This window comes from Hirundo rustica, chromosome 2, assembly GCF_015227805.2.
Source record: "Hirundo rustica isolate bHirRus1 chromosome 2, bHirRus1.pri.v3, whole genome shotgun sequence".
Lineage (NCBI taxonomy): Eukaryota > Metazoa > Chordata > Aves > Passeriformes > Hirundinidae > Hirundo > Hirundo rustica.
This window is the reverse complement of record NC_053451.1, coordinates 20,874,002-20,897,742: the sequence shown is the minus strand read 5'-3', so window position 1 is coordinate 20,897,742 and position 23,741 is coordinate 20,874,002. Positions and strand designations below refer to the sequence as shown.

The following is a 23,741-nucleotide window of genomic DNA, read 5'->3' as shown; positions in this document are numbered from 1 at the left end:
TGTGACTCCAGATGCTTTAGATGGGAATTGTGAAACTGCCTGTGTTTCATTAAGAGCTGTACAGAAAATCTGGATTCAAAGTGCTGGAATCTGACTGTTGCTGGGACAGCAAACACACAGGCTGTGTTGTTCAAGATGATGTCACTGCTAACACAAGCGAGATACTGGACACTGCAAAGTCCTTTCTGTATTATGTGAATAAAGAGAAAGACATGCTGCCCAATATGGTGACAAGAAGATCCAGTATCTGATGTTAGATGGACTTCCTACGAATCTTCCTCTACACTTTCTGGAGATTAAGTTACACCAACTGAAAGAAGACATTCATACAAGTGGTGCAAAAGATCAATCTTTTTGCACTTTGTACCAAAAGTGTTTTCTAGCTGCTGATTGAGAAGCAACAGATACAAAACTGTCCTTTACCAGGCTGGCTATTTAGACTTAGAAGAAGTGTTCACAGCAGAAAAAAGGCAGCAAGTGGCGATGCGATGAAAGTTAAACCTAAACTACTTTTTGGTAACAATTTGAAACAGACTTTGGAGGAAACGGTCATTATTGAATAGAAATTAAATATTTCTTTCTTGCAGGGACACTAAACGAAACAGAACCTTGAGCACTGATATAACTGCATTTGTTCAGGGTCCCATTTTGTAAGGTATTGGTAAATTAGTTTATTTTATGAATTGAGGAAGTAGAAGAAGTCTAAAGGATAAGTGTAGATGAGGAAGAACAGGGAAACTATATAGATTATAACATATTATTAGGCATAATTAATTTAAATGTCAATAAAATACCATCAATCCACCAGTTCAATTTCACTGGGGTCTGGTATAACAGGTTTCAAGGGTGTTTGGAAGCCTCAAATCTACTACAGAAGTGTCTGATCAAGAGCAATTTGTTGCAAATGTTTTCTCTAATTACAATTTTGTGCCTTCTTTTTACAAAGTTGCACTCAAGCAACATAACAATACACGCACCATTGCACACTTTTGTTTTTATTAGTCTCCTGCCTATGCAGTCTCCCTTTCTCACTGGAAAATGTCTGACTTAATCACTGCTTTAAATATATTCAAATTAAAGTATTTAAGGGTCTATTCTCCCCTATTTTGAACCCTGTAAGTTCATTGCTATTGTTCCTGCTATTTTTATAGGGCTTACTCAACAGTGTCAACTTAGAATGGTTTGATTCAGGGATTTAAACAAAACTTATATTGCCTTTCACTCTGCTCCTCTGCAGTATTGTAACTTAAAAAGAGAACTCCATGTAATAAGACATGCCTATTAACACCAAACACAGCAATACAGATTTGTAAATATACCAGGAATACAGGCCAAAATTAGAAGAGAATGTTTACTATTTCATGCAGAATTTCCTAAATTAGTCTGGTATTTGACAGAGCAACTCAATTATGACACTTCCGAAGTTATTTTGAGTCATATTAAACTTAACTAACAATATACCATTTTTTAAATTAAAATCTCTGGGGTAATTTCTATTTAAAATTACATTTTTCAAGTATTACCAGGTACAGCTGGTGGCATTTCTTTGATGCCAGATGTTTCAGATCTTGAAGAAATGTGCTGATTTTCATCAAAAGCTGAAAAAAAATCTGGAGTTAAAATTAGAACTGGCTTCAGATCCACAGTATTTGGCCAGTAGCTGTTGGTCAGTTCAAGACAACACTGATGTGAGATCAAGCAAGGTGACAGCAGCTGTAAAGACCGACTGAGAAATGAGGTGTTAAATGAACACTGAAGCTGGCGTGAAATGAAGGAGGGCCAATTCCAGTAGCTCATGTGAGGCAATCTTCTTCTCATTGGCTTCTTTTTTAAAGTACTTATTCTTTGAAAGAAAACTGCAGCTACCAGAAGAAACCTAGAGGCAACATAAGTCAGCAGAGGTCTATTTGTGAATTGTTATTCAGTCACTGTAGGGAATTATTTTCCAGCTTAAAATGCACAGAAACGGCTGAGTTGAGGGGCGGGGGTGGAGTGTGGGGAGAAAGCCCAGCATCAAGCAGTCTTCAAAGCAGTGTGTCTGAATGAAACTTGGCACTCTCCACAGCTGCTTGGAAGGGATGGCAAGCCATGGAAAAGCTAACGGAATTATAAGCTATTTACCCATCATGCTCCCTCTGGTTTCCATGGAGGGATGAGGTGTGATTTTCAGGCCTGATCCCCAGGTAGCTAAGATCAAATATGAAGATAATCTTGAAACAGTAAGTGAAATCAGCCCTTAGGTAAGGTGATCTGCAGCCCTTAGCAGGTCCATGGGACACAAATTTATTTTAGATTTCTTGTATACACCCTTCTAACTGATATTTGCAGTAGCCTACTCAATTTTTGTCTCATGGGGTAATTTTGTTTTGGATACGTAGCATCTAATTTTAGGTATTAGCTACTAGGCCAGCTGTCTGCATCTGATTTTAAAGTTCTATCCAATAGCAACAGCTGACAGCAACCCCCTTCTCCCCTACCCTATAGTTTGGATGTGCTGGACAAGTCTTTTAAATAAGGAGTTGCAAATGCCCAATATTATTTTGATACAGCATGCACACAATTTTCACACAGGTGGTATCAAAACCTTTTCCTACAATTTCCTATTTCGGCCAAGAATCAGATTTTCCCTGCAACTGGCATAAAGCTACTTTGATAGAAGCAGGATTGTTAAGACAGACCATCCTTTGCCAGAAAATGGCTTAAAAATATTTTTATGTTTTTCTGACAATACATTAATAAAAACACAAATTAAAATAAAAACAAACCACAGATTCTATCAGCCCCTGAGACCATCATTTCCATTAGAGAAGTAATGCAGCCTAGAGCATAAAAGAAGCATTTCCATCAGTGGCATTATATGAAAAAATGAAGGGTGGGTACTCTTAATGTTAAGAACACTCATGATTTATTAAAGGGTAAGGCCAAGTAATCTAAGTAGCCCAGCTCTTTAAATCAAGAGAGAAGGCTGTGGTAACTTGGTGAGAACAACGCTGTAGACAACAGCAAAGTCACACCTGGCAAACTGCTAAAAGTTTTCAGTCTAATGAAGATAGAAATGACCTTGGATAAATAGAGTTCTCAACTTCAAAAGAAAACAAAAATCTTGCATCCATGCAGAAGCAAGATAGCTGTCAGCACCACCCACTGAGTATTAGTACAGCTGTATCATGTTTGTGTTTAGTGTGAAGTCTGCAACAGATAAAAGCTTTTCCAAATTTATCTGTGAAGAGAAGTTAACAGAACACTGACCAAACTGTAACTAAATAAGACTAGAGAAAACACAGATAGTGTATATATGTTGTAAGTAGCTAATCTTCAGACAACAAACTGTGTCGATTCCATTTGACTGGTCCCCAGAAAGAGAGTGATGTTTGATACACTGATGTATTAAAATGTCTCTTGTTAAATCATGCTGGCGTGAACAGGACCAAGGATGAGAACCTCACAGCAACCTTCCACTACTTTTCATGGCTACATTCTGGGAAAATCTCATGCTCAAATATAGATGCATAAATTGTGCCTAAAAACCTATATTCTTCATGAATACAAGGAGGGAAATAATAAATTATTAGCAGAAGTGTAAAAATAACTTTTAGCACCAAAATTCTGTACTGCAGCAGCCTTTTAAATATTAGAGACTACTTTAAAAAGTTATGACAGGAAAACAAAGTCCAACCAATCAATCTCTTTAAAAGGTATCTACTAGGTAAAGAAAAACATTCCCCCTGCAAAGGGTAACTGTTATGCTGATATCCCCAAATTCATCAAAGCTGGAGAGTTTTCTTCTAAGTGTGAAATTCTGCCCCACTGACCATATTGGAACCCTTCAGTAATGCAACACTAGCCTGGGAGAGCCAGGTGGTATCAGGATACCTTACTTGAGGCTAGAACTGCTAATTATACACTGCTAATTATTACAAATAACATGAAGGTATAATGAACAAATGAAGTACCACTGGAGGCAACACTCAGAATACAGGATGTATAACAGACTTTAGAATCATACCACTTGAATACCAAGAAAAATCAAGGATAGGTAATAAAATAAATGCCATTTACCAGTCTCTCGCTCTGACATTTTTGCAGACGTAGAAGTTTGGGGAGTGGAAGTAACATGAAGAAAATAATGTGAAGCTGGAAAAAATAATGGCTTATTATTTAAAAAAATACATGAACTATCATGCCATGGCATCACCTGCAACCGTGGATTCAATGGTTTAGAGTTATACTAATATTGTTATACAAATAGTAAAGAACAGAAAATATATATTCTGCAAAATTAGTAGAATTTTAAAAAGAAAGAGGTCAATATGCAAAGATGCATAAAACCACACAAATACAATGCAAAATATTACACAAAATGGCACAAGGAATATGGAAAAAAAATCCCATGTGGCTAGAAGGAATGTAGGATTGAAAAAGTACAAGAACATCAGCCAAGGGGAGTCAAGGAGAAAGCAAATTTATGAGATGAAGACACTGGAAAAAATCCAGTTTAAAAATTTGGCAAAAATAAAAGAACATAAAAAGTGATTCAGACAACATCACCAGGCAGGGAAACAGAAATGAATATCCTTAGCCCAGCTCAATTTATATGCCTTGTTATAATTACAAGTATCTGATTTCTCCACTGTAAAAACAAGAAACCTCAGAGAATTACTTGAAATAATTCAAAGCAGGGAACATAAACTCCCTGGAAAAGATCGTGAAGAGTGTGAAATATCTCAGTTGATATGAAAGCAAGACTGCTCCAGACGAAAGTGCCAACATTTTGTTGGCTGTTCATTACATTTTTAACTTGCACTCAACTTCAGATTTTAGGCACACCAGCCTGCTCACACAATACTTTGGGCCACAAAAGACTGCAAGCACATGGGACTGGTCTTGCACACCTGCCAGGGTGAAAGAAGCTGCTGCCACAAGCATCTCCACCAATGTTGCCAAGTGCCACAGGCAATGCCTGAACTAAATACGGTTTGCACATATGGCCCCATTCATGTTTACACTGAAGGTTTATCCCAATATAGGCCCAAGGGAAATAATAGGTTGGCTAAAAGCACAACAATATCACTTGGGAAATTGCTGCCTTGCATGGTCATCAGATCTGCAAGAAATATTGTTAGCACCAGAGGCTGTCAGTGTCTTAAACCATGAAGAAACATCCTCATATTCACCAAAAGCTGAAACGAGGTGTATGTAAAAAAAACATAACACAGCCTCAAAAGCAGCAGCAGGGCAGAGCATTCCCACTCCCAGGTGATGGCAATGGAAAAGCACGGGCAGAAGAAAACCAGCCACCTTGAAAGTCAGTGGTGAGGCAACCAGGAGGTTCAGCCTTGCCCAAGGACTGCCTGGTGGGCAGCTGAACTGCTGTGCTAGTTTCTTGTGCCAGCCCAGCTGGGATCACCTCTTAGGAACATCATCATGTCGGAATGCATCAGAGAAAGCAAGAGCAACTACTCAAACACACAGAAGCAGGGGAATGGAGATGAAGGCCAGGTGAAACAATGTGGTCTCTCTGCAGAATGTCACATGCTTCCTGCAGAATATGCTCATCAGCCATGGAAAAAGCGTGGGATCAAACAAGAGAATTGCAGGACCGGTGTGCCGAGTGCTTTGACCAGCCAAGCTGCACCAACAAGTCTTCATCCTCTGCATGGAAGATGACAAGGATGCCAGGTGGTTTGGGGTGGCATGGCAGGTGTGATGGGAAGTGAAAGAGATGGCAGACAATGGGAAAAGAAGGCTGTTGCTAGTTACCCATCACAGTTTGTTGAGTTGCCAGGGAGGAAGGAGTGGTGGACTTCGGCCTTGGTCTTCGAGGAGCTAAGATCAAACATAGAAACCACCTTCAGGTCCTCACTCGGGCTGCTGTCACACAGGCCACTTCAAGGCAGAGTTGTAAAGAAGGGGACGTGGCCCTGCTTGGGCCAGGCTCCCGTGGCACAGCTGCACTCCCCACGGTGGCACAAAGCTGCCTCTCAACTGGCATTGGCAGCCAAGGCACGAGAGGAAACCTAGACACGGCTCCACAGGAAATTTGCAGGTAGAATAATTTTAGTAAGGAGCCATAAGGAGCCAGCCACGTCACGGACCCACTCTTTGGGACACCAGCACATCCGACCAGGCTCATCGCTGCAGAGAAGAGCATTGCCATAGGAAGCAGGGAAGGAGGGAATCGCTGGCTATTTACCCATCCTGGTGGTTTCCCGTGAAGCAGACAAGGTGGATTCCAGGTCTGGTCTCTCGGTTGCTACGGTCAGACACAAAAACGCTCTTGAGATATCCACTCAGCCTTGCCACAGCAGTACAAGCAGCACCAGCTCACAACACCCTAAATGTCTGTACTTAGGGCCACACGTGCCCTTTCCTGGCAGTACCCTGCGACTCAAACCCACGGCCAAGTGTCTTGCTGCGGTTGCAACTAACCCAATACTCCCTGAGGCTCAATAGCTAAATGGCTCCACATCAACAGAAAAATGCCAAAATATCCAATTCACCAAACCACTCCTTACATTTCCTTGGCAGATCCTAACGGTTCTTCCAGAGATAACATGGCAAATAAGAATCACATCTATGTCTTTAAAATTCAAGATCTGATCTCACTTTTCCCTACAATCAATGAAATCCTTCCTTCTCTGGGTCAGAAATTACTGTCCCTGGCACTAATAAAACACAGTGTAGAGATTTTATCTCTCTGTAGATAAACACTTGGAAACAAGTGAAAAAAGGAAAAATTTCCACAGAATTTCAGCACATTTTACAACTTACACTTGTACAACTACACATCTCATTGTACACTGAAGACCAAGTCTCTTTACTGATCTCCTCATGCCCTGTTATCCTAATTTTGCACTGGGAGAATGCACAAGTTAATACATAAACGGGTGTAAAATCTGGAATATGTGTACTCACTAGCACTGCGTATATTTGCCCATTGCTTTGGGCTTAGTTTCAGGCAAAACTTGTGACAGTTTACAAACATGCCCTTGGATGAAGTTGGTGGCAAGGAGGAAATAGTGCTGAGCGATTCCTCTGGGATATTTTGATACTTTGAAAATGGGAATCCTTCTGTACAGGTCTCTTTGACTTGATCCTTTTCTAGCAACATTCAGCGACTCACTAACCAAAGTGTTTGCATCTGCTTAAGAATAGTAGATAAATCTTTTTTCTGCCCACGGTGGAGCTTTTCCAATGTGCAAAAGCAACAAATTTGACACGTTAACGCTTATTCACCATTCCTAACAGTGGGCCTCCATATATATATAAAGCCATATATATAAACAATCTGTCACAAGAAAACCCAGACAAGCTAATTGTTTACCAACATTAAAAAAAGTAAAATATCATTGCAATATCTCATTCCAAATGCCTCAAATGTTGCAACAGATGAAACTATTTTCTGTCTCTCCAGCTTTATGCCGAACAAGTTAGAATAAACTCTCCATTTAGCAAAGCTTTGCTGCATTTTTTGAGAGACTGCCTTAGATGTGAGAACTACAGAAAAGAGAGATATTACCAGCTGAGATTGGTGGCATTTCTGGCATGCCAGTTGTTGTGAATCTTGAAGAAAGAGGCTTCCTTTCACCTAAACCTGAAAAGATAGTCTTGTGTTAAAAGGCTTTTATTGCCAGAGCTACCTGAATAAATCAGGACTTGGCATACAGACATTGCTGTGTTAGAATGGAAGCACAGGGAAAATTGCTTACGAGTCAGCTGGGCATTACTCTGTCTCATGAACTGTTAGGCTGGTGTAGAAGCCAATGTGGAAACCAGGAGGCCTAATTATTCATACTAATGAGAATTCTTATTATTACCTCATAATCTTTGCAAACAATGCATGGCAGAAAGTAAGAAAACACCTCTGGATCCAGAAAATAGTTGGGGGCCAGCCTTTTTACAGTAACATTACACAGAAATATGTGTAAGATTTTTATTTCCTCTCGCAATTAAGTTTTCTCAGCACAGGAAAAAAAAATCCCAAAACTAAGAAAGCCAGGTCCACAGCTGGGAATCTTAATAATGAGAAAATGAAACACAACCAACTAAAGGGAACTCTCCTCTTTGCCTCTGATCCTCCATCTACAAAGATGAATAATGAGTGCAGATGAGAATCTAGTTTACAACAGCAATAAGTGTATGAATTACCGTGATGTTGACTAGAGCAATGCAAAGCTTCTATAAATAGCAGCAAGGATTAAAAAAAAAAAAAATCTTTGAAACTACAACAAAGTCAACTTATCAGTTTTACCCCATGCCATACTAACAGCTGAAGCTCTGTAGTAATTATAGGCATGAATATTTCCAAATCAGTAATATCTCTAGCTGCTGTTAAAAAAAAAAAAAAAAACCCAAACCAAACAACGAAACCTGAGAAATAATTTCATGCTAGTTAATTAAGAAGGAATATGTGGTGGAGGGAAATTTTACTTTTCACTACTCTGCAAAGCACTTATCATTTTTATTTATTTATTTTAAAAATAACCTCCTTTGTCTATTTCAAATACCATCATAATTACTTAGTTGAAGATATTAACTTGGGCCTCCTCACCTACCTAAGGTTACAGGAAAAACAATCTATTCCAAAGATATAAATCAAAGTATAGCTTAGTTGGAAAGGTCTGGCCTTAGCTGTGTTGACTTATTTTAAAACATTACATAGAAAAAAATCACAGCAAACTGTATTTGAAAAATTGACAGGATGAAAGAAACAAAATAAATTCTTATCTCTAAAAAGCATGGTATTTTACTTGACTGGAACAGCCTTAAGCCTTGCAAAATTTAAATCTTTTCCTGACACACCTCTTTGATCAATACTGTACTATTCTGCAAGTTAGTTGCAGACTTGCTTTTAACTTGTGCTCTGCCTGATCACAGGAATGAGGACGCTGATAGTGGAGTTGAAAAAATAAGATGTAGCGCAACACCCAAGGCAAGCAGTATGCAATAGCTGTCTGAAATCACTGCCATGGAAGAAGCAACAAACTTCTCATCACCATGCTTCTGAAAGAATATTAGTATAATTTACCAGTGCCTTGTATTTCTGAAGGTGTAAAAGTTTCGGGAGTAGAAAGAACATAAAGAAAGTCATGTGAAGCTGGAAAATAAAAGCAAAAATAATGCTGTACTGTTTTGAAGTGACAAGAAACCTTCTGCAAAAACATCACATTCCTTCATAAGCTGACAAAACTTCTGGGTAATATTTAACACATTATGTTCCACAGAACATTTTGAAAATGATTTTCAAAAAACACACATTAATGCATAATGCATTTTATGACGAAACTGTTATCAGACTCACACAAAAAGATGAAATATAGAGTTAAAAAGTAGAAATACAAGGCTATTCAAAATAGAAAAAATTATGAATAAAAAGCAGCAAAACTGTGACTGCATGGAATTTTTTTCTAGGATCAGGAGGAGGATATCCTGGTGCTGAAACTGGAGAAGGAAAAAGGATGACAAAAACAGGAAGTGGACCAAATGAAACATAAAAACTGTCTTTTGTCAGACATGTAAGCAGTTGACTGTTGCAATCAATCTCCCCCTCAGTAATGGATTTCCTTCAATATTAATTTCTTCCAAAAACATATGCATCAGGCATTACACTACTGGAATTCTAATGAAATGAAATCTTTCCAACTGGCTCTCATATGATTTTTTTTTCCGTCTTTTGGAAAACTGTCAGTTGCCCCAGGCAAATAACATCTATAAAAAAAGAGAAACACATAATAGAAATTCTGTAAGGACCAACTAGAAAGCATCTGAATCTTCAGTGATAGGTTTTTATAGTGCCAATTTAGAAATCTGGGCAGAATTATGTCTATGTTTATACAGAAAGGCTAAAAGAAGAGTGCTGGTTTCAAAATACGTTGGAATTTCTTCAGTTTCCATTCACCTCTTACAACTCAGAATCCTTCAGCAAATCAGGATATTCTATTTATGAAATTCAGGTGTGGACAGTCCTATTTAAATTTGATACTTACAGTGAGTCTAAATTAATTTTAAAACTAAGAATTACATGCTGTTGCCAAACATGGGAAATCCCCTGAACTACTAGTTCAGTATTCGACATAAAATGTCATAAAGAGATCTGATACTTGATGCAGCACTTTCATACCTACAGTTATTCTTCACTTATGTGCAACTGAACAAACTATTTCATGAGGGGCACTATGTCTCCTCCAAAAATTCCCAGCTGTCAGGAGCATTAACCTCATGAGAAACCATTACCGGATCGGGTTGGTTGCACTTCAATGGTACCAGACGGTTTGGATCCCAAAGGAACAGTCTGTTTTTCCTCAAAGGCTGAAAAAAGAATCTAAGCTTAAAATGCTGAGAGAGCTGTGACTAGATGGGTTAGCATCAAACAGCTGAGTGAAGGCTGTGCATTTCCAGACGATGCTAACGCAAAGCTGAGCAAGATGACCTCAAGTGAGACATGGGACAATGGCCACGACAAGGGGAGGGGATGGCTGGAAAAACAGGTTTCTGGCCTTGAAATGCAAGTGCCACATGCTTGAAAGAACCATTACCAGCAAGGAATTCTCTCTTATTAATTTTTCTGGGTAAGAGCTGCAGCTATACTGAAAGAAATAAGATGACAACAAGATATGACAACACTGTCTTTAGGCAGTTTTTAAGCTGACAACAAATACATTTTTCAGGTGGTTACACAGACACAAGAATGGTGAATAAGCAGCTCTCTGTGAATGTTGGTAGCCAAGATTAATATTTGCAGATGTACATGATGCTAAGATAATGGAAAAAAAATGAACTAATCTGCTAATTACCCATTTCCATCTCTCTCGTTTCTGCAGAAGGTAGAGATATGGATTTCAAGGCTGGACTCTGAGTAGCTAAGAGCAAACACGACACAAAATTTTATCATTCCAAGACAGACTCTTCTTGCAAGTGATACAAAATCTAATTTCAACTCTAACTAAAAAGGGTTTTTATTGTTTGAAGGTCTCTTTGTTCCATTAATTTCTACTCCATTCACAAATTTAGCATACCCAATCTAATCAAGCTGAATCCTTATTACTTAAGAGGATTTTATTCACAGCAAGGCAGTTAGAACCCAATATTTGATATTCACACCACTTGCCGGTCTCTAGTCACAACTGCAATATATATAGCTATTTTTAAAGGTGAAATAGCAAAAGGTAATAGTAGTACAGTGAAATCAGTGAAATGTTGAAGTTTCATGTTTGAAGTTAGTAAACTACACCTACTATCTGTTCTCTGTAATGAGAATTATTACAAAGACCTTTTGGTTTCTTCACTTTGAAGTATGGATAACCTGAAGTGTGCTTTCATGAAAATGGAGTCAAGATGGAATTAGGCACTCTTACCTAAAAGCCATCATGAACAAGCTTCCACCATGTGCAGGTTTTGCACTGTCCTGGTCTGATCCTACTCAACTGTGTGTACTGGTCAGTATGAATTTTTCCTTCTGTTAAAACCCCCATTCAAATAATTAGGTGTAGGGTTCATTTCCAGTACAGGAAAGATGTATATGTGCCAAAAAGCAAACAGCCTTTTTTTCATACATTGGATCTGCTTTCCCATTTACTTTCAATCCACCTTATCACATTAACAATATGGATCCCAGGTTACTATCCTGATATAGTTGGACTCAGCAGCTGGACCCGATGATCGTTGTAGGTCCCTTGCAAAGAGAATCATTCTATTCCATATTTATAGAGATGAAAACACTACCAACAAAAGCCCTATGATTTCCAGCTTTTGGCAAAAGCTTTCATAGATCCATTTACATCCAGTAAGAACTCTAAGAGATCTCCCAAAGGCATCAGAAGATTGAAGGCTTGTTCAAAGATATCTTTTCATAAACATTTGAATTCAAAATATACTGACCACACAGGAAGTTTACAAAACAAAGGAGAGATCTCCCTCTAGCACAATCAAGATAAAAAAATAAAGAAAAAATTCTTCAGGGGAACTAGGGCTGAATACAGGTCAGATGCAATTGAACTTCATAAAATAAAATTTGCTTTCGTTGCTGGTTTTATGACAGCAGGTGACCAAGGCATGCAGAGGCACGGTGCAGAGAAAACTCCTCTGTATAACCACGATTTGACTCTCATAGGATATCTTTGACTTCAAGGGTGGCTTCACGGAGAGCACAGGTGCTCCCTCTGACCTAACGGCCAGGCCTAGGCTCACATACTGAAATCCCACTTTTGCCAAGTGAAACTATTCAAAGGGAATGGAGGACATGAGAACAAAACCATAATAAATAGTTGAATAAAACACTTATTTTTTTCCTCAAGTGTTGCTATTATTCCACATTTACCACTGAGACAAACAGGATTAGATTATTATTCCCTTTCTTTTACAGAAATAAAAAATACTTCACATCCCTAATAATTTTCAGGTTTTCAGCTACATTTATAACAAATAGGTTCTTAAATCATAGTGTCGCTCTCTTTCCAATGCTGCTTCTAATTGTATTTAACCAAGTCCTTCACTACAGAGAAAACAAATGTCTCTCCCATCCCCATAAACATATCTGGAAAAGAGCTGTCAAAAACCCCCTATCAAATTAAGAATAAATTGTGAAGATTATTTTCAAGCTCTTGAGAATCAGCTTCAAATATGCATTTCAAGAACTAAGAGGTGTTCCTGGAAATTATTTTAAAATTTGTCAGACTACATTAAGCAAAAGTATGCTGTCCTAATAATCCAGCACTATTCTATGATAACTTCTTGACTAAAGCTTACTGAAATATAAATTAATCTGATTCAAGGGCCCTCCCGGTAACTAGTGTAAAGCTGTTAATACAGAAGGCAGCAACCAGCAGTAGTTTTGGTAGAATGAGCTATTTATAACTAACACAGACACAGGAAATGCAGGCCTGTTAAGGAATCAGAGGTCTTGAGAAAGGGAGACACAGGGTACAATGCAGAGGAGAAGAGGCACGAGATGGTGAGAGATGGGACGAGGGCTGGCACCAGACACCCCTGCCACCAACAGCTCAACAGCTGTCAGTTGCAAAAACCGCACACTTGGAACTGGACAAAAATTAGTTTAGAGTAACAACAAGGACACAGAAATAATACCTACTCTACAGAAATGGTGAGCTCACATCCGAGCTGTCTCCCAGCAGCAGAAAGGAAGAAAGAAGGGAGGAGGAAGAAGGTGTCCACACAAACATCATATTCTTAACAGCACAGGACTTCAGATGCTCATAACTTGCTGAAATGTCCCCACTCATCACCAGCACAAGCATCAGAGCACCAGGCTTAGGCAATGAAAGGGTGCACCAAGCACCAGAAAAAGGGTACAGTATAAGAAGTTTGTGTGTTACTGTTTGATTACTTTAGTTCTCCCATTGGAGCAAGCTTTGTGAAGATAATTTTTCACTGAAGTTTACTCATATTTACAAAGAAAGTAATTACCAAGTTCTGTCAATGGACTTTTTGGAGCATCTGGGATTCTGGATCCAGAAGGAAGTAGCTGTATTTCGTTAGAAGCTAGGATAAAAAACATAACCAAAACTTTACTTAAATAAGAATACTACAAGGCACAACATGGATTTATATTTGGCTTATGGACCACTCACTCCTTAGAACAACGATATTTAATAAAAAAGAAAAAGTAATTCCAACCTAGAGAAAAACCCAGACAAATTGTCACTGAAAAAGGTATATGGAATATGAAGGAAGTCCTTTCTCCCCTAATTGTGAAACAAAGATCTATCAGTCATGGGAGTTTGACAATGAACATCTATCAGTAGCTACCAGCACCTAGTTAAAAATTAAGCAATGATCCATCTTGATTAGTTTTCCTATTTTAATCTTTGAAACACAGCAAAACCAAGAAAAGTTGAGTATGGTTAAAAAAAGCTAATTAAAAGTTAAAACGAAATTAGACTGACTGATGGCTTCACTTTGGTAAATTCTGGAAATCTGCTGTCAAATTTAAATGAAAAAAGAAAAAAATGCAAGTAAGACATTAATGTGAATCAATAGGACTGTGTAAAATGCAGTTCTTGAGAAGCATTAGCAGTCCTCTTCATGGGAAAATCTGCATTCAGTCCTGCAAACATTCCTGGTCCTTCCCTTTATCATACATCCTCCTGAATGCAGGCAGCTGCACTTCAGAAAAATCTAAGCAAAGTTTTTTTAAAAAAATAGAATAAACACAATCTCAAGTTTAGATTTGTCCTCATAATTTTGCACGGCTCAGGGAAGAAAGTACAAGCAATAAACTCAACATTAGAGAATTTAGATATCTGATACCAGAACTAAATAGGTGTTACACCAAATCACAAAGCTAATCACACAACATTGAGACAAAAAATGAAACAATCAATAGAGCTTCTCTTTCCTTCAAGGCAAATACAATTATATCCCATCACATGCAATATAAAATTGTTCTTATTCATTGCTGTTGGTGTTACCTAAATGAACCTGTAATCAGAAGAAAATCAAGAAGGTAATTATTTCAATCCTATCACTGAGGCCAATTTTACAGATGAAAATTTTATGTTATGTCAAACATGCAGATCACATAGACAGAAAGCATTAATTTGAAAAATCAAACTGAATCACATAATCAAAAGCCACAGTTCAGCCAGAGCTAGGTGCATCCTGCTTTACAATTCATCCCAGCATTAGTACTGGAATCAGAAAAGAAACGAAAATATTTTATTCAGGACTTCCTTTGGAGCCGACACAAAGAGGAAAATTCTGCTGGAGGTAAAAAAAGCATTTAATGCAGAAAGAATGTAAAAAGCAGCAAAATTAGTTACCCGGTATGTTCTGAGTTTGCACCAATTTGGGTTTAGGCGTTGATTTAAAATCTTCAGGTCCATGTGTTTTCTCAGCCTGAGCTAGAAGAAAAAGTTAATATAATTTAAAACCCCTCTGAACTTTTCTTGATCTACTGCCCAAAGCCTGATGCTTTTCTTATCACCATTTCACATCACATGATTAGAATGATCTCTACAGCAGCTGAACTCCATCATGATTAATATTTGCTTTTGTTTTCACATGTGAAATCTATATGATGTTTTGGATTTATTTTGCTGTAGTTTTACATTAACAAAATAAAATATAAGTCATGAACAGCAAAGTTAAGGTCAGAAATTCACACTGTACTTCTGTTACAGCCTCTTAAATTCATTATAATAGATTATAAACAAGATCTATTTCATCACAAAGTGTATATACAAATATTTTCCCTGTTATTCTGAGTGGCTTTTAATCCTTCCAATATAAAAAAATTCAGGAACATAATAAATACTCACCTGTAATATCTCAGCTCTTTCAATTTTCTACTAATTATACACTAGTATTTGATTTCCATTCATTCTTCTAATTCTACATTTTCAGAGTAATACACAGGCAGGTTAATTTAGCACCCATTAAATGTGCCTAAACTGAATTGCTGGCCATATTTTAATATACTATTGCATGCCTATACCCTGCCTGCTGTTTCACATAACAATTAATGCCAATAGTAAGAAAATCAAGGTCACGTCTTTCCTCTGCATCTTGCTGGAGATCCCAGAGGTGTTTAATCAGTCATGCAGCACTCAGAATGGGCCATCTAGGATTGTAAAATGACAAAGCTTATAGATACACAGAATGGTAAGGTTTCAGCCTTGAATGCCACAAGCACGTTAATGCCCTCCACAGAGCAAACTGCACAGTGTTTAGCACATGTTGCTATTTGGAAGAAATCTTTAATATTGATGGTTGGCATCAATACAGCACTGAGTTTTAGTATTAATTTAATAAAAGATCACTTTCTTTTTCAGACACTTTAGGAGACAATTTTCTTTTTCCTGCATGCTCTCCAAGCTTTTTCCACAATCTACTTAATGTTTCAAGCCTTGAAACGATCATGGAGGTTCAGAGGCTTCTTATTTCATTTAGTGAAAAAAAAAAAAAAAAAAAGTGCTGTTTCCCACATTCTAAATAGAGGGATTTGGATACAGTTATGCAGTTATGACAATTACACTATTTAATTACACTGTTTTCTAGTTTGGAGTAAATGCCACACAACCTGGAACCTTTAGAGATGCTGCCTTGTTAGGGCTCAATTCAGCTTCTAGGTGAGTTACAGTGCTGTTACTGCCATCAGTGCAAGGAGCAGCTCCTTGTCCACAGAAGGCAGAGCAAGTTCTCTCTATGAAACTTGTGGGAGAGAATTCACTCGGAAGAAACGCTGAAACAGCAACTAACTACCAGTACCTCAGAGCAGTTCAAAATCTAACATTTCTTATTGGTTAGGTGCAATAATGGGGAAAAAAAATACTAACAAATACAGAAATCATGACATTTTGGATCTTTTTTTAGAGGTCAGAGGGTTTACACTCAAATGAAATGTGTCTTAGCTGAGCAAGCTGAACGAGATAAAACATGCCTAAAACTAGAACAAAAGAAACCAAGCTCGCAGTTTTGCACAAAACATTGTAGGGATGTAATAAAAATAAGACGGATATTTTTGTTAAAAAGAAGCTACAGGAAGAAGAAAGTTTAGGCTCTGAAAGCTAAATTAGAGAAAAGAGAAATGCCTCTGACTATTGCAGGGCAGCAGGCAAGCAAGGCTTGCTGTTCTGGTTCAAGGCTATCTACAAAGTAAAGCATTAACAGCCAAGTTACTTTATCATCACAGCGTGGCATACAGCAAGAATGCACCTAGGCAATGCTTCTTAAACTGTTTCCTCTAATTTCTCTTGACCCTCTTTTCATCTACAAGTGGAATTAAGACATTCTGCTGAAAACATTTATCTCACTCCTCATATACCCTGTGAGCACAAAGGAAACTCTTCAGGGGGCAGAAGGAGGGCAGGAGGAACAGAATTTGGGAGACACGGCAACAAAGGAGCTATTTCAACATTAACCCTAGTTAATGGATTCACAGGCGGCACTTTTAATTTCCAGCCTATTTAAGCATATTTCACAAATCTAATTCATTAAATTTGTAGTATAACCCCTCACATGAAGAAATGACTAGCTTTTTTGCTTTTTTTTTTTTTCCCCAATTAGTCCTTTCATGTCCCAAACTAATGTGCTCATGTTTCTAAGGGCTGGTGAGCTCCAATTTCCCAGTGAAGTTAATAGAAAGAAGCATTTAGCAGAGAAAGTTATAGCAATAGTTTGAGGTATGTTAGACAACAATTCAAAGATTGAGGAAAGCACTAGAGATTTGTGTTAAAACTAAATTAGACCTGAGTGGAAAATATTATAACAAGCCTGGCAAAAACAAAGACTGAAAGAGCTTACTAACGAGTCTTTCCATGGAAATGCATGCTGAGGTGAGGATTGAAATTAAGAAAATGATGGGATGCCTGGTGGACAAATACATGAAAAAAAGTTATTAAACTGTGTCACATCACAGAACACACCCTTTGATAAAGAGCCAGTGGAATACAAGAGCAGCCCAGCAGGCAGAGCCTTTCAGATAGACTGCTTGCTGAAATACTTGGAGCTCCTTTCTTCCCTTCTAGCGTGGCTGATGACACAACAGCTGCTACAGCACAGAGCTCCTTCTAAATCACTGTTCTCTTGCCAGTCTGGCACCAGTTCTTAAACCTTCCACAGCAAATAATTATTATGCCTTACTCAAAGAATCCAGTATGATTTTTCAAAAAGCAATGTCTGAGTGAAATATAATGAATTAGATTCTATTGCTAAACTCAACTAATTATGTCTATATACTAAACTGTCTCTTAAATGCAACCCTTGCAAAAGCTTGGTGCTCAGATCTCTCACCTAAGTCACTCATAAAAGAATACTTAAGCATTTTAGCTTAAGACAGAAGAGTTATTTTTCCATATTCCATGGCAAGACAGAATTACACTCAAAGAACATTTTTCTTTTAAAGGATTCACTTTAATTTCCCTGTCTCCTGACTTCCTTTTTTTTTTTTTCTCTTTAACTGAAATATTGTAACCATAATGGAGTGTGATATACTCTTAGTTTAACATGCGGCACTGGTCCTGAGATTGACAAATAATATCTGAAAGGAATGGTCACCACAGGAAAAAAAGACACGGAAGCAAAATCACAAAGCAAGTTTGAAATGGAAAATAAAAATTATCCTAAATATTTTGTAACTATTGGTGTGAGAGCAATAAGAATGTGTTTAGTTATATCAAATTGTAACTAAATTGTTACAAGCAAAGACAGTGCTTGCCAATTATTGCCACTACAATGAAACTTTATTCAACTCCACAAACGTCCACAAATTCTGCGCCGTGTCTAAACATGACAATGTTCATGGTTAGAAATTCTACATGCTGGTACATAAATATGATTACAGAACACAAAGGAAAGGAAATGGAATGAACCAATGCTCTCCTTCCCAGCTGAAACCTTTCACACTCCTTAGATGACTGACCAACACATTCCATCTACAAGGAATGATACATTTTGCTTAGATGAATGCAAATGAGGGCTGAAAAATGGCAAAGTTCTAGAAAATATACTTCCAGATTGCCAGTTCTTAACCAGCAGTTACTTAAACAAGGTAAATAATCTAGTGACATGGTCAAAAAATTTAATTCCACAGGAGAACTTCAACTGTAAGAGAAAACAAACCAAAAAAACAACCTAAAAAGACTTCTTACAGCTTTCTAAAAAGGACCCACACATTTTCAACGCATCCTTTGATAATAAATTCTTGTGAAGAGGCATAATTTTTTTCCCTCTTAATATTTAGGATGAACAGAAAAGAGCCATCTATATGAAGGCTTTGCAGAAAGGAAGGAATGGTTTAAAGTAGAATTTGGCCAATATACTTATCTATTGAGTAGAAAATAAAGTTCTAACATCTTCACAGAAGAAAAAAAAAAAATAGATCAGTCTGAAAGATTGTTGTCAATGATTACATGACATTGCTGCATTTCTTTACACCTTTTAAATTACCTACGTATTTTTCAGGAGGATTTTTTTGTCATTTTTGTTGTTGTTGTTGTTTGGTTGGTTGGGTTTTTTTTTTTAATTTTTAAGACTAAGACAGTATGATGAAGTTATGTGTAGCATTTTTTTTAAATATGCTCAAGGAATAAAATAAACACAATCATATTTAAGGGCAGTATCTGCCCGTGTGATGTCAAAGAAATCACATGCTACACCACTTCATCCAGCCAGGAAAGACTTGATAGATAGAGTAATGCCATCAAGAGCACATAATGTGTCTAAACTAAACCAAAGCAAACCTTTGGTCACTGTTTCCTCAAGTTCCTTTTTAACTTTAAATTCTTGCCACTGTTTAAGCATCCCTACTTCCTTTCAGCAAAGAATGGGCAGTGGCCAGCTATTGTCTCTTGTGACAGCAGAGCCAAGACTTCAGACTCAGTTATAGGATTAGAGCCAGACTATAGAAAATGAAGATAGGCATATGCCCTCTTAAACAATTTTGAAATGTTGGTCAGTAAAGTGGGAGAAAAGTTAATCTTCATCATTTGACTCTGAACAATTCAGCTCTTTCCAATCATCCCCCCCTCACTGAACTAAAAATGTTAAAATATATGACTGTACTTGTCATACAAATTCATAAAGTAGTCTGTCTCTTACACAGAAAGCCTCATTTTGCCATTTTTCACAATTTCAAGGCATCCATCATGCCACAAAATACAGTTCTAATTCTAAGTACTTTCAAAAAACCTAACAACTATATCACCTGAAACTTCTGTTCAAAATAAGATTTGGATTTTTATCCATATTACCACTCCATGCTAATTCAGCCACTATCCTCCTGTTTTCCAACTGCTGTTTTAACTGTAGATTAGGCAGCACAAAGATGGGTTTAATTTTAGTTTATATATTTGGCAAAGATATTTCACGGAGTTTCTAAAAACAGAATTTTCATTACCTGGAAGGGACTGTGGGGAGATTTCTTGAACTTCTGGTGTTTTGGATTCAGCAGGCCATACTCCAGTTTCATTCTTAGCTGAAAGAACAGGCATTAGAGAGTAATTACGAAGATATATCTGCTCCTTTTTACCACAGATTTATTTCTGTCCCACTTTAGTTTGACTATGTAAGCCAACATGGATAAATGTGGACAGCTGAGTACCATTAGAACCCAATGAACTTCCACTGCACAATCACTACAAGCTATGTTAAACACATGCATTTTTGGTTTTGTTTTGTTCATTAAAAGATACTTTAAAATAAATTTTACAGCAAGGATCTAATGACTTATGAATCATTATTTTCACAGTGCAAAATGGTTTTCAGCATTTTTCATTTGTGTAGCATTTCTGCTTACCCAGTTTCTTCCTGGATGCTTGAGGTATGTCATCTATTGTCAGGAGAGGAGGAAGTTTCTGCTGACTTTCATTGAGACCTGGAACAATAAGGTGCACTACAGAGAAAGATGTGTGCCATTAATTCCAGAAAACATGAAACCACACAGTCTCCTCTCTGAGATACACGAGCAACTACTACTGAACCACTGGGAGTTTAGTCTGAATATCTGGGAAGTGAGTTTGCCCTGTCCCGTAACGATCTCTCCCATTTGGCGGTATTTCCCCTTTACACCACTCCTTCTATCACCACCGTTTCACAATTTATCAGAGTTGGAAACCATTCAACACTGGAAAACACAGCCCTGGAATACTGCAGCATCACAGATACTGGGACAGATTCTGTCTTGTGGGCCAAGTGGGCTCAAAACCAGACTGGGTTAGTGTGCTTGACTCACATCAATACACTGAAACTCACACAAAGAAAACTTAAGCCAAAGTTATGCACCCATAGAAAATATTTCCATTTATAAGAGACTAAACAATTAATCCAGGAATAAATTGGTCACAAGGTACATGATGCAGTGAGCCTTTCATGGCAATTTCAGGCAGACCACTAGTTCACCACACTGTGCACAACATGACACTTTCCTTTGGTTTTATGTTCTAAGCCAGTATTGCATATACTTACAAGAACATAAAGCATGTAACTGAATGGCTTGGAGGGAAACAGTAATGTCCCAGATCTAACATCAAATTCCAATTGCAAGATTTCTGTAATTTAATATATCAGGTTTGTGACTGTAGTTGTGATGTGGCTGTACTACCTTAAAAGCCCAGGAAGAATAATCCTTCATCTCAACAAGATCTTTGCCACAGAACTTCATTTGAAGTACGAAAGAACCCCTTGGCTTATACAGTGACAGTGTCTTCTTTTAAATACAATGACCATGAAATTAATCTATTTCACTTAAGCTACAACATTCTTGAACCATCTGTACCACCACAGAATGTAACAAATACTGTCTGCACCAGCTGCAAAATACCCTTTGATATGCATGGAAAAACTACTAAGATCAAGAAAATTAAAATAAATTGCACAATTCTAAGTTTCAATCAGGGCTTAAGAGAAATAATTAAAAAAAATCTTCTAGTCACCTAATATTGCGCCTGGGAGGGAAGAACTATCTGGTGCTTTTGACTGTGTCCGATTTTGGATAACTGTGGAGACAACACAGGGATATTAGAAGCCAATAATAAAAAAACCAAAACAAAACAAAACCCCAGAAAACCAACCAACCAAAAAAACCCACAAAAAACCAAAAAACCAACCAAACAAACAAAAAACCCAAAAACCCCAAAAAACCAAATCCAACAACAAAAAACCCCATCAAAAAATAAAACAACCAAAACTAAATAAGAAACAAAACCACACCTGAAACAAACCTCAGCATTCTAAAATCCCTTCCATCCTAATCTTTTCAGTATTTATATTCTGTTTAAGAGACTGCAAACTGTGTTTCCTCTACATCACCTCATAATTTTGCACCTCTTTCCCCTGGTGTATCAGTTTTGGTGATACTGACATTCTATGCTTATGTTATTATAGGGCCAGCTGCAGAACATCCCATTGCCCTGACACTCATTTTAATCTCAAGTTCCTCTTGCAGAGGATAAGAATAAATTTAAAAAAATATGCAAACTTACTTTGTTTGATTATTGTGACAGGGACCAACTTCTTATTATCACTCAGTATAATCTGAAAAAAGAAAAAATAAAGATAAAAGTAGTGCCTTGGGATAACTGCCATAATAGTAATTGAACTGAGTAATAAAAATAGAGGGTTCTAATCCAATACCACGCCTGTCCCAAGTTAACACTGGACATGGCTCTGGCCCTGGTCCCTGATGGTTGTGCTATTGCTTCAGTTCCCACGGGCTAATGTGGTAATATCGCATTTTGATCTCCTTCTATCAGCTTGAGATGTTTTGCTTAATAAAACCACACTATTTGACACCTTAGGAAACCCCAATTCTTTTTGCTCTTAAGGATCTCTGAATCACTCACTGGGGAGTAGTCCAGAAAGCTAAGAAAAGCTGAAATTTAACTACAGCAAAACATCTGAAACATATGCAATTACAACTTGATCACAGGACACAAATATTCTCAGGAATACTACATTTAGAACATAGACTATTCCAGAACCAGGTGCACATTTGTAAACCATCAGCATGCTTGGGTGCATAGCCTGATTAAAGTAGATTAGGTCAGAATAATTCTATTTAGTGGAATTGTTTCCAAAGAACAAGTGGTCAGCCACCCACACAATTCTTACATTTTTATGCTAAATACTTGGACTTTTATGCAGTTCATTTCTCTTTGACACAGATTACATCCTGCCTAAATGTGAATATCCAATTATATTGACACCACACACAAAAAAAACCCCAAAAAACCAAAACAAAAAAACAACAACAAAAAAACCCCACAAAAACCACAAAAAACCAAAAACACACAACCCTACAAAAACACAGTTATTAAAAGAAAACAGCTGATAACAAAGATAAGAATTATTATAAGTATTATGAACAAATTCTGAAAGCTTAATAATACACTTTTAAATTATATTTGAGTGACAAGAAAGAAAATAACTCCAAAAATCACCTTCCGTGCTAAATACATTCTGCTCAAATCAGAAAATGTTAATTTTGCACTTTACAACATCTGGTCTATTTCACGTGAAAGAACACTTGCATGAAAAGTCAGCATTTGATGACAAAGTGCTGATCATTTACCTAAGGATAACTATTTCTGTTCTATTCTAAATACTTCTGTAAAGCTTTAAAAACAATGGCTGGGTACACATTAAACACATAGAAAAGTTTAAAAAGCTGGAAGAAGGCAAATCTCCACAAGTAAGATGGAGGCTTCCTTGGGGAAATGGATGGAGGCTACTTATTCTATGAAAGCCACTACTGTCTGCTATCTAATAACAGTTTTGGATTGGTGTGAACATGGTCCTAAATTAAGTGGAGATTGCAATCATTGTCATTATATGAGGATAGAAATAATCCCTCTTCTTTATTTTTCCTTTTCTACATTTCCATTTTGTCTTCTAGTGAAAAAATTGTGTTGCAGATGCTCTGCTTTTGAAGTAGCCCTCCTACTCATGCGACTAACAAATGGCATGGAATGCATTTGCTAGAAGAGGTGTTCATTTTATTGTATTTCTCATCAGGAGCTTTACAACCAAATAAGCAGCTCTGAAGTTCAAGTGAGCACTTGAGTAACCTCTGCTGTAGAACTTCTAATCATAATTACTATCAGCCTTTTTACTAGTAAACGGTTCTTATATTGACAAGAGCATTCTTTCTCTGTTGAATAATAATGAGGGCTACAATGACAGCAATATAAAAATTCCAAATATATTTGAATACATTAAAAATATAATTTTTTCACTCAGGAATGAATAATTGACATGAAATCCATGTTCCTCAGCTGCTATAATTAGAC

The 23,741-nt window shown here is 37.3% G+C and overlaps 1 protein-coding gene across 22 annotated transcripts in view; it reads right to left on the bottom strand.

Annotated features, from left to right (window-relative positions):
- Positions 1 to 23,741, bottom strand: part of ABI3BP (ABI family member 3 binding protein) — a 183,447-nt gene that overhangs the window by 67,378 nt on the left and 92,328 nt on the right. For 17 of the 22 annotated variants that reach the window (XM_058424358.1, XM_058424389.1, XM_058424398.1 and 14 more), the window contains 10 exons: positions 21,936 to 21,987; positions 21,387 to 21,449; positions 20,252 to 20,347; positions 19,853 to 19,930; positions 14,778 to 14,858; positions 13,423 to 13,497; positions 10,794 to 10,859; positions 7,520 to 7,594; positions 6,194 to 6,253; positions 5,761 to 5,826 (listed from right to left, as the gene is read on the bottom strand). In XM_058424358.1, the coding sequence (XP_058280341.1) occupies positions 5,761 to 5,826; positions 6,194 to 6,253; positions 7,520 to 7,594; positions 10,794 to 10,859; positions 13,423 to 13,497; positions 14,778 to 14,858; positions 19,853 to 19,930; positions 20,252 to 20,347; positions 21,387 to 21,449; positions 21,936 to 21,987 (712 nt within the window). The remainder of the gene's footprint in view (positions 1 to 5,760; positions 5,827 to 6,193; positions 6,254 to 7,519; positions 7,595 to 10,793; positions 10,860 to 13,422; positions 13,498 to 14,777; positions 14,859 to 19,852; positions 19,931 to 20,251; positions 20,348 to 21,386; positions 21,450 to 21,935; positions 21,988 to 23,741) is intronic. The other 5 variants (XM_058424377.1, XM_058424406.1, XM_058424408.1 and 2 more) reach the window with 5 other exon arrangements.